This window comes from Cupressus sempervirens, chromosome 5, assembly GCF_028749045.1.
Source record: "Cupressus sempervirens isolate cs-2001-9-10 chromosome 5, ASM2874904v1, whole genome shotgun sequence".
Lineage (NCBI taxonomy): Eukaryota > Viridiplantae > Streptophyta > Pinopsida > Cupressales > Cupressaceae > Cupressus > Cupressus sempervirens.
The window spans coordinates 995,377,905-995,392,649 of NC_143122.1; the positions used below are offsets into that span (position 1 = coordinate 995,377,905).

Below are 14,745 nucleotides of genomic sequence, written 5' to 3' on the forward strand. Positions count from 1 at the left end.
ACCACGTATTGAAAGATAAGATTAGGCAGGAGAAACAGGTAGATGCACCAAACTTTATGAATATTGTTATATTACTTTGAATTTCAAAAACACCCAAAACATACAGCTTCCCCAATAGAGAAACAGTTCAATTATCAACCATCACATATGCCAATAATGAAATTAGTTCGGGAACACGAAAAGGAATTACGTAATATGATATCAAATAGCAATCCACAGCGAGCCTCTATTGCTACGAAGTATAATCTGTCCTTGTATATTGCAACAACATTGAATCTGATGGGAGTATTGGTTGCTGTTTAACATTTAAAAAAATTATGGCAACAACCAAATTAAAACCCTTACAATGTTTAAATAACCTTTCAATAATAGTAGCTTATGCATGAGCTGCCTCAACAACCTACAGGAACTTACATTACAAGTCAAGGCCGTATAATTAAATAATTAGAACTTCAACCATTTCTTCTCTCTTTCTTTACTGTGCACAGCATTAGTAGCTGATACATGAGCTGTTTCGGCTTCTTTCAAGGCTTTGTTTGCCTCATCCAACTTGCGACAAACAGCAGCATAAACAGTCTTTTCTTTGCGGTTACGCAAAGCCATTTCCTTCAATTTTTCAATCTTTTTACTCAACTCCTTTACTTCATCCTCATGTGCAACAAGGGAGCGTCGACTTTCACTTGAGATCTTTTCCTTTCCCAGAACTTGACCTTTATATTCCCCCCTGTCAAACCGTTTACTTACGTCAAGACCCTGTTCCACTTCTCCTTGCACGGCAAGTTGATTGTTTATAAATCCAAATACATCAGGCTGCCTCTCTACCTCCTCTTTAGCAGCACGAACAGCAGCAGCAAACTTTTTGTCGCGCTTTCTTTTACCCCCTCTGCTCTTTTTCTTAAAAGTTTTGGCTTCATCTTTCCCATGTAGAGAATCTCCAATATAATCAAGTGACTGTTTTGAAGGTAGAACTTTTACCTGAACGGGATCAACAATTCCCTGTCCTGATTTACCCAGTCCCATTCCTTCACGATAACCCATATTAGCCATCATCTTTGAAGCAATTCCTCGAGTGTGCTGTTCCCATTTTGCAAATGTTACAGTTTCACTCTGTTGTCCTGTTCCTATTGCATCAAGGTTATTAAAACTTATTGCATGTAAACTAGAATCAGAATCTTCAATTTCCTCCTCATCATCACTACTCGCAGATCCATTACCACTGACATTGTTGGCATCACTTACTTCCGCATACTCTGATAAAGACAGTGCCTCAATCCCAAGCTGTAACTGGCTTCCATCATCCATAAATACAACACGACCATGTTGAAGTTTTTCATCCCAAGATTCAAGCTCAGCATGCCTCCAAATTCCATTACCTTGATCCGAGGTTGCAAGAATACTTGACCCAACTAATGACTGTTGCCATATTGTTGGAATATACTGCTTCAATGCCTCAACTGGCACGCTAATACCTAATATCATAAACAGCACATATTTGAAATGTTGGGTTCCAAATTAAAAAATATAAACACAAAAGCAAGAAGCTGCTTCAGTAAAATAAACATGAGAACTGGAAAAGAACCCAATGCAGAAATGCAATTCTCTATTCCAACATCAAATGTTTTTTCCTAGGCATAAAAAGTCTAGTCAAAAGCAAAAAATCACTTAAATACAAACACTAAATATATATTAAGAATCTTAAAAAGGAAGCCAGCAGCTACCCCCAAGAAAATGTATATACAGCCATTTCACACAACAAACATATGAACTGTACGACTGACGATCAAGATATTCCTTGATAGCATTTTATATATTAGAAGATAGTACATTCAAATCTCATATAAATGGTTGTCTCAAGATTCCAAACCCCATGTTCTATGTTTTAATTATAAAAATTAAAAAACTAAGTGGGAAAAGTTCAGAATGAAGTCATACCAAATTCAAGACCAAACACAAACTGAACAGAATTTTATTTGTTGCCTGATACTACCTATAAATATCAATTTGAGATATTCCATAGTTACTAAAAACTTGCCCAGTGCTAATTGTCACATCTCAATGGCACCAACAAGGACACGTACCATGTGACATGCGGCAGTTACTACCAAACCGGCAACGCTGCTGCAGATAGAATTTGCACATCTGCACTTGGGTGGATTAATGTCAGTGTACAGCTACGGGACAAATTTTTCAAAAGAGGTGTAAACCGGAATAATTAACATATATAAAACAAGGGAGACCCCAATAGGTTAGCTACTTAATTCTGAATACAAGATAGCAAAATAAAATTAATGGTAACCTACCTTTTTTAATTTCTACCAGAGTTGACAAGCCGCAGAAATTTCTGCAGCTACTTAAGCATTTAGTGAAAATAGAATCTCGTCATCAATTCAGCTGACGTGCTTCCAAAGAGTGCAACAGAGCATAGGTAAGACAAATAATTACCTGTCTGTACATGTTATTTACCTATAAATGTGGTTTTCATTCCAGCAGGCTCTCACATGACCAAATTTTTCAAAATACCCAAAGGAAAAAACACACCTCATACTCAAAAGCACCCAAAAGCACCCAGACTTGTTCTATTCCGAAGGTAAAACAAGAGCCATCAAAATTAATAATAAATACGTGTACACTGAACAATATGTTATTAACGGCTGGACAAAGATCATAGCAATTCCAAGCATGAAAATGAACAGATTCTCTGATACATTGCCCATGAACTTTGTTAAGTACACCCAGACAGGTGTATTTGTGAGAAAGATGCATATATGTTTGTGTGATGCTGACACACACACATATATATGTACACTCATATAAATACATGCATTAAGAATCTTTGATGTATTTTTGAAATACAGTTACAATGAGACCAAAGTGTTCCATTAATAGATATCATAATAGCTGGCATTCACACAGTGTGCCATGAGTCATGCAATTTATAGTCGTACTCCTGAACATATTGCAGTTTGTTAATTCTGGATCATTACAAATATCAAGTGCCCTGTTGGAAGTTTGGAACACCTGAAAATTTCCTACCTTGCTTTTCTTTAAATCCAATTGTTGATACATATACTATTTAATAAATACCAGATAAACCAGTATTAAAAAAGGAGGACTAACCATGCCATATGGTTCTTTGGTGGAGAGATTGTCTAGTTGTTTTGAGGGGTGGTAGCCATACATTTTCCTAAGCTGAATATGTACAAAATCAAAAGGAAAATACAGCACAAGATCCCAAACTAATCGTATGAAAAAAGCAATCCAAATAAGTTCAGATGTAGATCAATTTCAGCAGCAAAGCAGCATAGACCTTAGAAAATCCTTCCAGAAAAATCTAGCAACAAAAGCACATTCAATGTATTAATTTCAAAAAGACTGTTACAATACAATGCCCAGTTTGGTGCTTCCAATAGAGATTTTCAAGATCTGAAATCAAACTGACAGTTGCAACTATAACTAAAATGCCATTCAATCTGGCCCATTCATGGGCTCCCGAGAGTTGATTCTCTTCCCCCCCTACCCCTGCAGTTTCCTCCTGACCCTGGATGGACCAAAATCAATTTTGATGGGGCATCCAAAGGTAATCCGGGGCAGTCAAGGGTGGGTGCAGAGACAAGATCTGAAGATGGCGGTATCTTAGCTCTCAGCACTAGAAGGGTGATAGATGGAACCAATAACCAAGCGGAATGTCTTGCCACTATTAATGCAGTCATGTTGGGAATCAAACTTGGCATCAAAATAATCCAATTGGAGGGAGACTCTCAGATAGTAATAAACGGGATAGCAAAAGGAAGTTTGGACGCATGGCACCTCAACAAGTATATCAGGCAAATCAGAGACTTGTTGAAGGAGGTAGATGAATTCAGGGTACCTCATGGGCCTAGGAAAGCAAATGAGTTAGCAGACAAACTTTCAAATATTGGGGTGGCATGTCATGCGAATGACAATTCGGCAATCATTGAGCTTTGTAACATCCCTTCCCACGAGTTGGCCATGTGACCCCTTCACACCTAGAATTTTGTCCTAACTATGGTGGCAGAAGGCTTGTACCCGAGGCAATTATTTTTTGAAGATGCCAGCCCATCCTTGGCATCCATTATCAGTCCTTAGAAATCTACCCTTATGGTAATGGAGGCGATGAAACTTGTTGGCATTATGTGAGTCGACTGGTGGAGGGTACGGCATCTATGTGAATAGCAGATCACAATCTCTCAAGAATTGTCGGACGCGACTTCTAGAGGCATTCACGGCATATTAAATACCTCATCCTCACAGGCTTTTGGCATCCATTTTCACCATTAGCCTTTTGTATGCAGAGTGTTGATTGAAGTCAATGGATGCCAACTTCTCACTCTCGACAGATGGACAAATCCCTTCCTTTAAGGGTTCGATCTCAGTGATCCAACTAAGGCACATCTTCAAGCGCAGTGGGGAGCTTTTCTAGGAAGCGTTTATGCTGATGTTTGGTGAGCACTACTTGGAAATAGATTGGAGGCCGAGGTCCAATTTGGATATCTCTTCTCTGTTCTTGGCTTTGGCGCTCATGGTGGCAAACTCAAATGCAAAGGTGGCGTATGTGATGAGGGAGTGTATCGAGCCCAAGTGGGGGAGTGGTGCCAATGGTGTGATTTGTAGAGCTAGGATTGCTATCCACATGGAGAACCATCCCTAGAGATTGATGGGGGGGGGGGGAGTGATGAATTTCAATTGTTGCTGGTTTGGTCATCTGCGGACCCAGCAAAAGTTCTCCTCCCTTCTGTTTCTTGGGATTGGCATAAATTGCTTCTATTCCTCCACTCTCTGAATTTGGAGTGGGCATTAGTGGGAGGCCGAGCGGTGAGGAAGCGCATGAAGACACCAGCGAGATCTAATGCACCGATTGGAGAGGATGGGAGGCCGCCAACTCGTAGGCAAATTCCCCCACAATAGAGCAAGGCCCCAGGGCATCTGATGTGTTTCTTATGGGTGGCTGTGGGTGGAGGTAGCGGCAGCATCTTCTAGTTTGCAAAACGTGAGGCTCAAGGGTGCGAGGTGGTGTTGTGAGGTTTTCACACCATCGCCCCAAAATTTTGGGGACCCCCCTTTTTTTGATCGCCTCGGCAAATTTTTGGATTGTCCAACAATTTTGATTTTTCAAGAATTTTGAGCCTTGGACACTTTCGGGCCAATGGGAGAGACTTAGCTTATTTTCACCCAATTTTTTTTTAACTTGATTTTTCAGAGCCACCAATTCTATCCTTAGGCCGAACAAATTTCAAAGTTAATTCCAACTTGGCAAGATAAAATTCTGAATTTTGTACTTAGACATTTTCTTTTGAAAATTTGGATATAATTGTATAAATTTGGATAATTTTCAAAAAATGAAATTTTTGTTAAATTTGGTCTTTTGGAAAATCTTAATTATTTTTTGGTGAAGAAAATTAATTTTTGTGATGGTGAAATCAAATTGCAAAATCGATTTTTAGGCTCTAGAGAAATAATTTTATTTGTGTTAAAATGCTAAAATTGCTTGGCAAAATCAATTTGAATTAAAATTGCAAAATTTGACTTTAAATGGATTAAATTGCCTTGAAAACTTTTTTGCCATTTAATGAAATTGGTAATTTAATATTGAAAAAATGGTTTTTGATTAGCCAAAATCCGATTTTAATGACGTATTAATTACTAAATCCTCATTAAATGGAAGCATTTAACATCTCCAAGGCATTGTTTAATTTCTTTTTACAAATTGAAACTAATTGGCAATTTAAAAAGTTAATTTTCATCATGGCAAAATTAATTTTAGCTAAGTATTTAATTGTGGGTCATAATTTTGCATTAATTATTTGTTTTGCTTTCTCCCAAGGTCCAAGTCGGCTAGCTTGGAGAGAGTAAGAAAGTTGGGTATAAGAGGAGGCCTCTCTCCCATTTCTCCCTCACTTCTCACTTCTCCTTCTCAAGGCGTTGGTGATTTTGCAAGAGCAGATCTGAACTCTTCTTGTTTGGCGAATTTTGTGGAGGGCGAAATTTGTGGGGGCCGAAATTTGTGGAAGATAATATTCTGATTTTTGCAAGAAGCTGCGATTTTTGGCTCTAGGTTGGGTAATTTTATTTGGAGGTGAATTACATGATAAATTTATGATTTGCAAGCGGATTTGAAGTTCTTGAGGTCTAGTCCTAATTCCGAAAATTCGTTGTACGATTATTGGTTAAGGTGAATTTTCATCATCTAGAGTTGCAAAGGGTCGTTAAGCTGACATCCTTCTTTCGTTCTAGTCTAAGGATTGCTTCCCTTGGTTCTACTTGCTTTCTGGTCCACCACTCTACCATCCTGTAATAGGGCGACGAGTATGGAGGATGTAAGTGCAAGTAAGAATCCCAAGCGGACAAGACTAAGAAAGACAAAGAGGATATGATGCCGAAAACGCCCTTCTTCTCAAAAATGAAGAGAATAACCAACACCAATATCGGTACAGTGGACATGATACAGATGAAGGATAGACTAAAGGAAGGACAATCCCCCTTGGCAAAAAGGATGTCAACGAGACAGATTTTGGATCGAAGTTGGATGAGTTAGGAAAGGTTGCTATTAAGAAAAAGCATTTGGGCACCCTTTCCTCTCTTAGTGCTTTTATTGGATTTGCGAAAGAATATGAGAAGGGTCACGAAAGGATACTACAAGCAGCAAGCGGCATGGCGAAGTCAGTGGAACTCAGGGCGAAGCACACACCTTGTCCTCCTATAGAAGAAGTTAACGAAAGGCTAGCTGAGTTCATTGCCTTAGCTAAGAAAATGAAAGAAAAGGGAAGATTTATATTAGAGGATCATTCGATGTAAGCCCAAGTGGCAATTTCCCTAACTTCTAGAATAGGACAAGTGTCTATTTCTGATTGGCCACCATTTTGGTGCCTTCTCATTCGTTGCCATTTTTTGCACTTTTTTCATTGGTCCATTGATGAGCTGGTAGCTTCTCATTGTCCAATGGGGTGGCAACCCTAATTAGGGTTTTGAGGATCCAATCTGGATCGTTGATCTTGTTTTGATGTCCACCGTCCGTTGTATTTTTGGCCCCTATATAAGGCCATTTGCTCTCATTTGTTAAGTGTTGGAGAAATTGTTGCGAAGATAATACCAAAATTGCTCTCTTTTTCATTGTTGCGATTTGCATGTTGATTAAGAACATTGGATATTATTGAATGTTTTCTACTTCCACTTGGTTAGATTTCCTTTCAAGTTGTTAAAGTTGGTTTCATTTCAAGTTGCTAAGTAGGAGTGAAGTAGATGGATAGTTGTATGGTAGCATTGGTAAATGTTTGATAGGGATCAATAATAGACCACTAGCATCCTAGCGGCTGGTTGGGAAGCTTTGTGTGGTAAACTAGTTTATTATTCCTTTGAATCATTGCACCTGTGGAAGTGAGGCCGCTGATCAGCTCTCATTAGGTTTGATCCCCGTCCCTTTGCTAACCTTCCATTCATAGGAGTAGGAGTAGAATAGTGAGTACCTGGGTAGTTGAAGCTTAGAGAGGGAAGTTAGGAGTAGGTCAAGCATTAGAACACATCCATTCACCTTCCACCACCATCACTTTCCCATCAACATCATCATCGACAAACACACCCTCCATCATCACTATCATCAACATTATCTGCCACCTGCACATTTTACAAACCAAGCCACCATCACCTTTATTCCACCAAAGTCCAAGTCATCCTTGAATGAATAGTGTAAGGCCGCCTACGTGATTACCAGCAAATCACATCGATAAAACTGAGCGAGTATCCAACGGTGTAAGGAACATTGGATTTATACTCATGTCCCATGAGCAATAACTTTTCAAGAGAGGAGTTGCATGTTTGATATCCCATATCGAATATTCAAATCCTAATATGTTATGTAAGTGATACAAAACTCGCATCAACAGGTGGTTAGCTCATCTTCACAGGCTGATCAGTTCCCTGTGGCGGTGGTTGACATCTCCTTGATTCTAGAATGTGTTTCTGCTCATAGTGGGAGGAAGGCTCGTGGTCGTGTCATCTCTGTGTTGGTTCTGGTATCCCTAACTTCTCAAGGGAGGAAGCAACTACTGGGTTCAAGTAAGCCTTGATTAGTTACTTGGATATGGGTGATCTACTTCGGGTACATGTTTGGGGCCTGCAATTTTGTCTCGGGTGTGGGCATTTAGGGATGTTATTATGCAAATTTAAATCCAATGTATGTTTGGGGGATTTGGTTGTTGTTGCACATGTAGGGGTTTTTTGGTATGGGAGTCTTTTTTGGATAGCACGACATGGCTATGGTGCATCCTTGATACTACTCAATGTAACTTTTTTTTTCCAATATTAATAAAATATACTCTAAGCTACCGTATTCGTTCCTGAAGGGGCAAATTCAAAATTCGATTCGCAATAAATCAAAGTCGGTCCTAGTTCGATCCAAATTCGCCAAATGTTTGCTAAATTCCCTGTGGATTCTTCATTTCGCACCCTGGACATATGTTAGCAAATTTCGAGTGAATTTGGGAGTCAACAAAAGAGCCCGGATGGAATGACAACAAATTTCGAGCGAATCTGAGCATACGCCAAAAAATGTTTGACTTTTTTATGGTTTGGAAAGGTGTTTGTTACTTTATTATACACATTTTTATCTCATATTCGCACCCAACCTTAAAACGACGCCCTCACACTTCTCATTAAAGTTTTAAACCCATATTTGCAATTCTTATTACACCCGCAGTCTTACTTCCACATTCGACAACGGTTTGTTTTTGCATTTCAGCTCGCGGTTGATGGTTTTTTTTCAAAAAATTTGCAAGCCACAAAAGCCAGAGATGTGGTTTGATGTAGAAGACTCACCTTCAGCTATGTGTGTTTGTTCTTGAACCAAAACATTGACTCCAAAGGCAGCAATTGCAAAGGCAACCTTTACACCTAAGTCCTGAGGAAACAATTACTCCTAAGGTTGAGGTAGTGATTTGTATTTGATAGCTTCATAGCAGATAACAGAGGAGGCAATTTCTTCTCCAACTATAGAGATAAAAAAAGAGGTAGGGAAAAATTGCATGCAACTTGTTTTCTATGCATCAAAGTTTGATAGTAGATACCATTCTTAGATTCTAATTTCTTTAAGTTTTAATCAATTTGAGATCAAACTGGTAATTGAGTTAGATTTGAATTTTTCTAACTTCTTAGAAATTGTTCTTAGTTTTAAAATTTTCATTCTGAACTTACTGATATATGGTAACTATACATTACAGTTTGACAACTTGAGTACATAAATGAGTTTTTTTCATATTTAATTTTTTGTTTTATTGTGTAATTTTTTGGTAGATTCTATCATGGCTACAAGTGATTCTGTTGGCAATAATCCCCACTTCAAAATCAACAGATGTTCCCCACTTTGGAAACATGTATAAATGATTCGTCCAATGTTGGGTGGAGGAGGTTATGTTTGGATTTGTAGCCATTGCAAGGAGGAATCTAGTAGCTCTTACAATAGAGTAAAAGCATATTTGTGCTTTATTCCTCAAAAAGCCATCAAATTTTGCACCGGGAAGCCAAGAGTAAATGGAGTGCTACCTAAAACCTTTCTTCCAAATCACATCATAAACAAATATATTCAAGAACAGAAACAATAAGAGGAAGCTGCTGGGAGGGCAAATTCTTCACATCCGTTGGAAAGTGGTAGGCCTCTAAAAAGAAAAAACATTATCTATGTCTTTAACTACCACTCCTAGTGAACCACCTACAGAGGGCCATCCATTCTTGTGTCCTCCTCAACAACAGATTGTAAGTAAAAGAGTAGTAGGACCCTTGGAATCATCATTCCAAAATGAAGCTAGAGATGTTGTTGATCAAGCCACAGCTAGATGCGTTTATGCAAATGGATTGTCATTTAATGATGTTCACTCACTGTATTGGCAATACATGGTGAGTGTGGCTCCAAACGGGTTCAAGGGCCCTGGGTATGAGAAGGTACGCACCACTTTATTGGATGATGAGGTGGCCCGTGTAGAGAATGCCATGTTGCCCATCAAGGATGCATGGGTCGAAACAGGTGTGACAATAGTATCAGATGGATGGAAAGATGCAAGGAACTGTCCTTTGGTGAATGTTCTTGCAGTGTCTACAAGAGGTGCAATGTTTCTAAAAGCTGTGGATTGTGAAGGAGAGGTAAAGGATGGTCCTTTCATTGCAAACATTCTCATCCAAGCTATCAAGCAAGTTGGCCCTCAGAATGTTGTTCAAGTAATAATCGACATTGCAAAGAATTGTAGGGCTGCCGGTTTATTGGTTGAGGAGCGGTATGAACACATTTTTTGGACACCTTGTGCGGTGCACTCACTCAACCTAATGCTGAAAAAAATTGGCACTAAGGTTGAATGGATTGAAAAAATGTATGAAGAGGCACAAGAGATCCAAATGTTTGTCACGAACCACCATATGACGCAAGCCATATTCAAACAATTCTCGAAATTGGAGCTCTTGAAGGTAAGTTGAATTGTTTAAAATTTAAACAAGTTTTAGAAATCTAGCCACTTTAGTAAACTTTCTATATTTTCAAATTTTTAACCTATTACTATTTTGATTTTAAATTAGGTTGCTGAGACCCGCTTTGCCTCCAACACCATTGTTTTGAAGCGCCTTATCAAGGTTAAAAACGCATTGACTAGAATGGTAACTAGTGCTAATTGGAGTGTATGGAGGCAATCTAATAGTGATAAAGCAACTGCCATAAGGGTATTGATACTAAATGAATCTTCATGGGATTGTGCTGAGTACCTTATGAAGATCACCGAACCTATATTGAGCATGATCCGATACACTGACATGGATAGGTCTTGCTTGGGTGAGGTATATGGTGGCATTGACTCCATGATTGAGGGCATTAGAAATATCATAAATGAGAAACAGCAAGATCCTGATGAAATGTTCTTCAAGGAGCTACAGTTAATCATGATAGAGAGATGGAACAAAATGACTACCCCTTTGCATCTACTTGCCTTTGCATTGAGCCCCAGGTTCTATAGCCAATCGGTCCTCAAGGGCAGTACCACTGGAGTTCCCCCATACAGAGATCCTGAAGTTGCTCAAGGGTACAAGGCAGCCCTTCGAAGACTCTTTCTTGAGCACCTACAACCTGCAGTGAGGTCTGAATTTATGAGTTTTGCAAGCACCGATGATTGTGGTCTTGACACTCGTGAAGACAAGAACAATGCTGATGCTCATAAATGCTGGTACTTCCATGGACAAAAATACCAACACTTGCAGCACATTGCCATCAAAATTTTATCACAGGTTAGTTTTTTAATCTGAAGATTCTAATTACTAGTTTTAGTTTTTTAATCTTAAGATTCTAATTACTAGTTTCTTGTTGGTAAATATTCGAAATTCTAATTTCTAGTTTCTTGTTGGTAAATTTGCAAATCTTGATAGGTTGCTAGTTCATCATCATCTAAGAGGATTGGAGCACATACTCCTCATCCACTCGATAAAACGCAAATGACTAAACTCCAAGAAAGCACATAACTTGGTGTTTGTGCATTCAAACTTGAGGCTCACAACTCGCAAAGAAAATACGTACAAAAAGGGGGAGGCAAAACAATGTGATATCGAACTAGAGGCCGCAGAATTGGAAGTCCACTTTGATGCACTTGCGATTGAAGATGGTGATCCTAAGATGCATAGCACTGATGGAGCTGATCTTGAGGCTACAGCTGAGACTACGGTTGAGACTGCTAATGCTAGTGGCACTAATTGTGCTTCTAATCAGCAACTGCCTAATGATGATGAATTCTTTGATGATTTTTGATGATACATTGATATTTGATCACATAAGAGTCTGACTGATTACTGATTACTGATTAGTAATGTTGACATTGTTGTTTTCAAGACTAAAGTTTTGAACTGAAACATTCACATGGTGGTATATTTTGACATTTTGTCATGCCATTCGAACAAATCATTAATATATATGGTGGTTGAATTTGCTAAATTGTTTTAGATTAGCATAGTGGTGCATGAACTGGTATGCTGCAGCATTATTTTACATATATATATTTATTTCTATTTTTATTTTTTTTAAATTCTTGTACGTACACCCAAACCCTGGTTCCACTTTCCGTGTTGGTACCCGGTACTGGCATAGCCTGACCCTGTGCCCTATCGACATTGCACTCAGAGGCCCTCTGCATTCACGCATATCCACTAGTGGTGATCCACATGATTCTCCTGCTGTCTCTCCATCATCACAGGGTTCATCAGAACTCCACTTGCCTGCCCTACCAGCGGTGAAGCATGGCTCTCTCAATCTCCCTGCCTGTGGGCTATGCCTATCGACAAGGAAGATATGCTGGGCCAGGTGCTGCTACCCCTACTCATGCTGCTTCTACCCGATACCGAAACGACCCCGAACCCAAACCCAAACCCAGCCCAAAAAAATTTTGATCGAATTTTGAACCCTCATCCGAACTAGAATCCAAACCGGCAACTTAGAATATACTATTACTGATCCAAATAAATTTTAAAAATGTCATTCAATCTTCTTCCCAAGCCTCTAATTCACAAAGAAAATCTGTTGTGTGCTATTTTGAAGATTTGAAGGTGTGATTATTTGTGTATCTGTTTTATCATTTTATGATTATTTAAGTTTGTTATTTTGTGCAATTGCTGCTTTGTTCAGAAATGTGTTCTTTGCTCTTAAAATATTTTTTATTTGAGCTATTTAATTAGAGAGATTAGAACAGCAGTCACCTGGAATCAGAAATTATGCCCAATATCAGACAGAGCTAACAAAAGAGAAAAATCATGCAACCTTAAGAAGGAATTTTGAATATTTTTATTTCTAAAAATCACACAGATTTCCTTGAAAAAAAAAAGATTGTCTACTAGAAGTTGCTCTGACAGAACAATGAAATCACAAACCATTTTTAGTCAGAAATCATGGGATCTTACTTTATGAAACCCTGTTTTCTTAAAATGTAAATTGCATGCAGGATTTTTGAGGAAAACACAAGGTTGTTGGTTGGTTGTTTTTATGATAAATTATGGGGAACTTTTCTTCCTTGAAAGATTACACAGCAGTTAGGAGAAACTGCTAGGAGATAAAATTGTAAATTGATTTCTGAATTTTAAGCTTTTTAAAAAAATTGTACCATTTTTTCAAGAATGGCTAGGCAAACAACACAGTCAAATATGAGAGAAATCAATAGTAGATTTTGAAATCTGATTTTAAGACATTATTTTTAAAAGCTTTACAAAATCGGTATTCCTTGGGTGTTATAAACAGGTTTTGAACACAAAGTTACCAAGGGCTTGCATGCAGATTTGGACTGTGACCAGGGTTTAACAGCAATGACTAAAGAGCGTGAATTATGCAAACAAAACCTAGCATTTGAAAAAAGAAATTTCGATCAATTTTTTTTATTATTTTCAGATCTACGATTTTTTTGAGAGAAAAATAAAATTTAATGGCATTGACTAGCCTAGAATTTAAAAACCTAGATGGTACATTAAATCTACTACCTTGGAAGCAGGTGACTTTGTCGTTGGAGGAAAATGATCTTTGGGAAATCATCATGGATGTCATTGCTACACCAATAGATGCTTAGTAGATAATATCGGAATAATGATGTAGTGTTTATAATGGTCATCTTTAGCAGGTATAGTTTTATTAGTTAGCTTCCTTTTTTGTATTCAATTAATGATTGTTTCATTTAGAGACATTATCTTGTACTTTTCTATTTAAGGCAATGAAATCCAAGGACTCGCACCCCCCCCCAACCTCCACCATTATGTAACCACACCACCCCTAGTGTTAGAAATAGGGAATACTGAGGGGGGGTTGAATCAGTATTTCACAAACTTTTGCCCAAAACAGGATATCTTTAAGTACTTTATAACTTGCATATGAAAGTAAACTAATTATGCTGAATAGTAAACATAAACAAAAAGCAAAGTAACTCATAACACCATATTTTGTTAACTAGGGGAACACTGGCCAAGGGAAAACCCTAGTGGGGATGGTACCCACAAATGATCCACTAATCAAAAGTATCTTGTGAAAGATATTGACCCTATTAGGAGTCTATTACATCTGTATAGTCTCGGTCCTTGTTAGAGGACTAAGCCTTGTTAGAAGCCTCAACCCTGTTAGGAGTTGTTATTACAATTTACAAATGTATGCAAGATAAGCCCACTGCACAAACATGCAATATACAATGAAATTCAGTAGACAAAACAGTAAATACAAAAACCTCTTCACAAACTGTTGATATCTTCAATATCTGATATTTGCCTTTGTTGCTCATCACAAAACTTGATCACAATTCACACTGCTCTGATCATACATCAGAATTCACATCACATACAATAGCTTTCATATCATTGATTCAACACAAAACTTCACATTTCAAAACTGTCCTTTATACCTTATTTCTTTGGCTGTCAGCTTTCATACCTTCGCACACTTGGCAAAATACAAAATTGATTCTTGCTAGGTAAACAAAATAATTACTTAACCCAAAATACTTAACTCTACTCTGTCGGCTCAACACTGACACTATAAGACCAAAATATCTCTATTTGTATTGTCCGTACTATCATGCGCTTTTGCACACGTCATCCTAACATACTATCCTTCTTTCAAGTTAGTGCGCACGTGCCAAAGATGTCTATGTGAACTGCACTGACCAAAAAAGGTTCCTATGCCGACAAATATACTTTGTGACACTTAGACAATTTTCTAAGTTTACATCTCAAAACTTTAACTTC

General features: G+C 38.2%; 1 protein-coding gene across 1 annotated transcript in view; it reads right to left on the minus strand.

The window, feature by feature from the left end:
- Positions 1–229: 229 nt before the first annotated feature.
- Positions 230–14,745, minus strand: part of LOC149559276 (zinc finger (CCCH-type) family protein / D111/G-patch domain-containing protein) — a 62,715-nt gene continuing 48,199 nt past the window's right edge. Inside the window, exons 3-4 of the mRNA XM_089833199.1 lie at positions 2,079–2,139; positions 230–1,469 (exon numbers count right to left, since the gene is read on the minus strand). Of these exons, the coding sequence (XP_089689325.1) occupies positions 445–1,469; positions 2,079–2,139 (1,086 nt within the window). The 3' untranslated portion in view covers positions 230–444. The remainder of the gene's footprint in view (positions 1,470–2,078; positions 2,140–14,745) is intronic.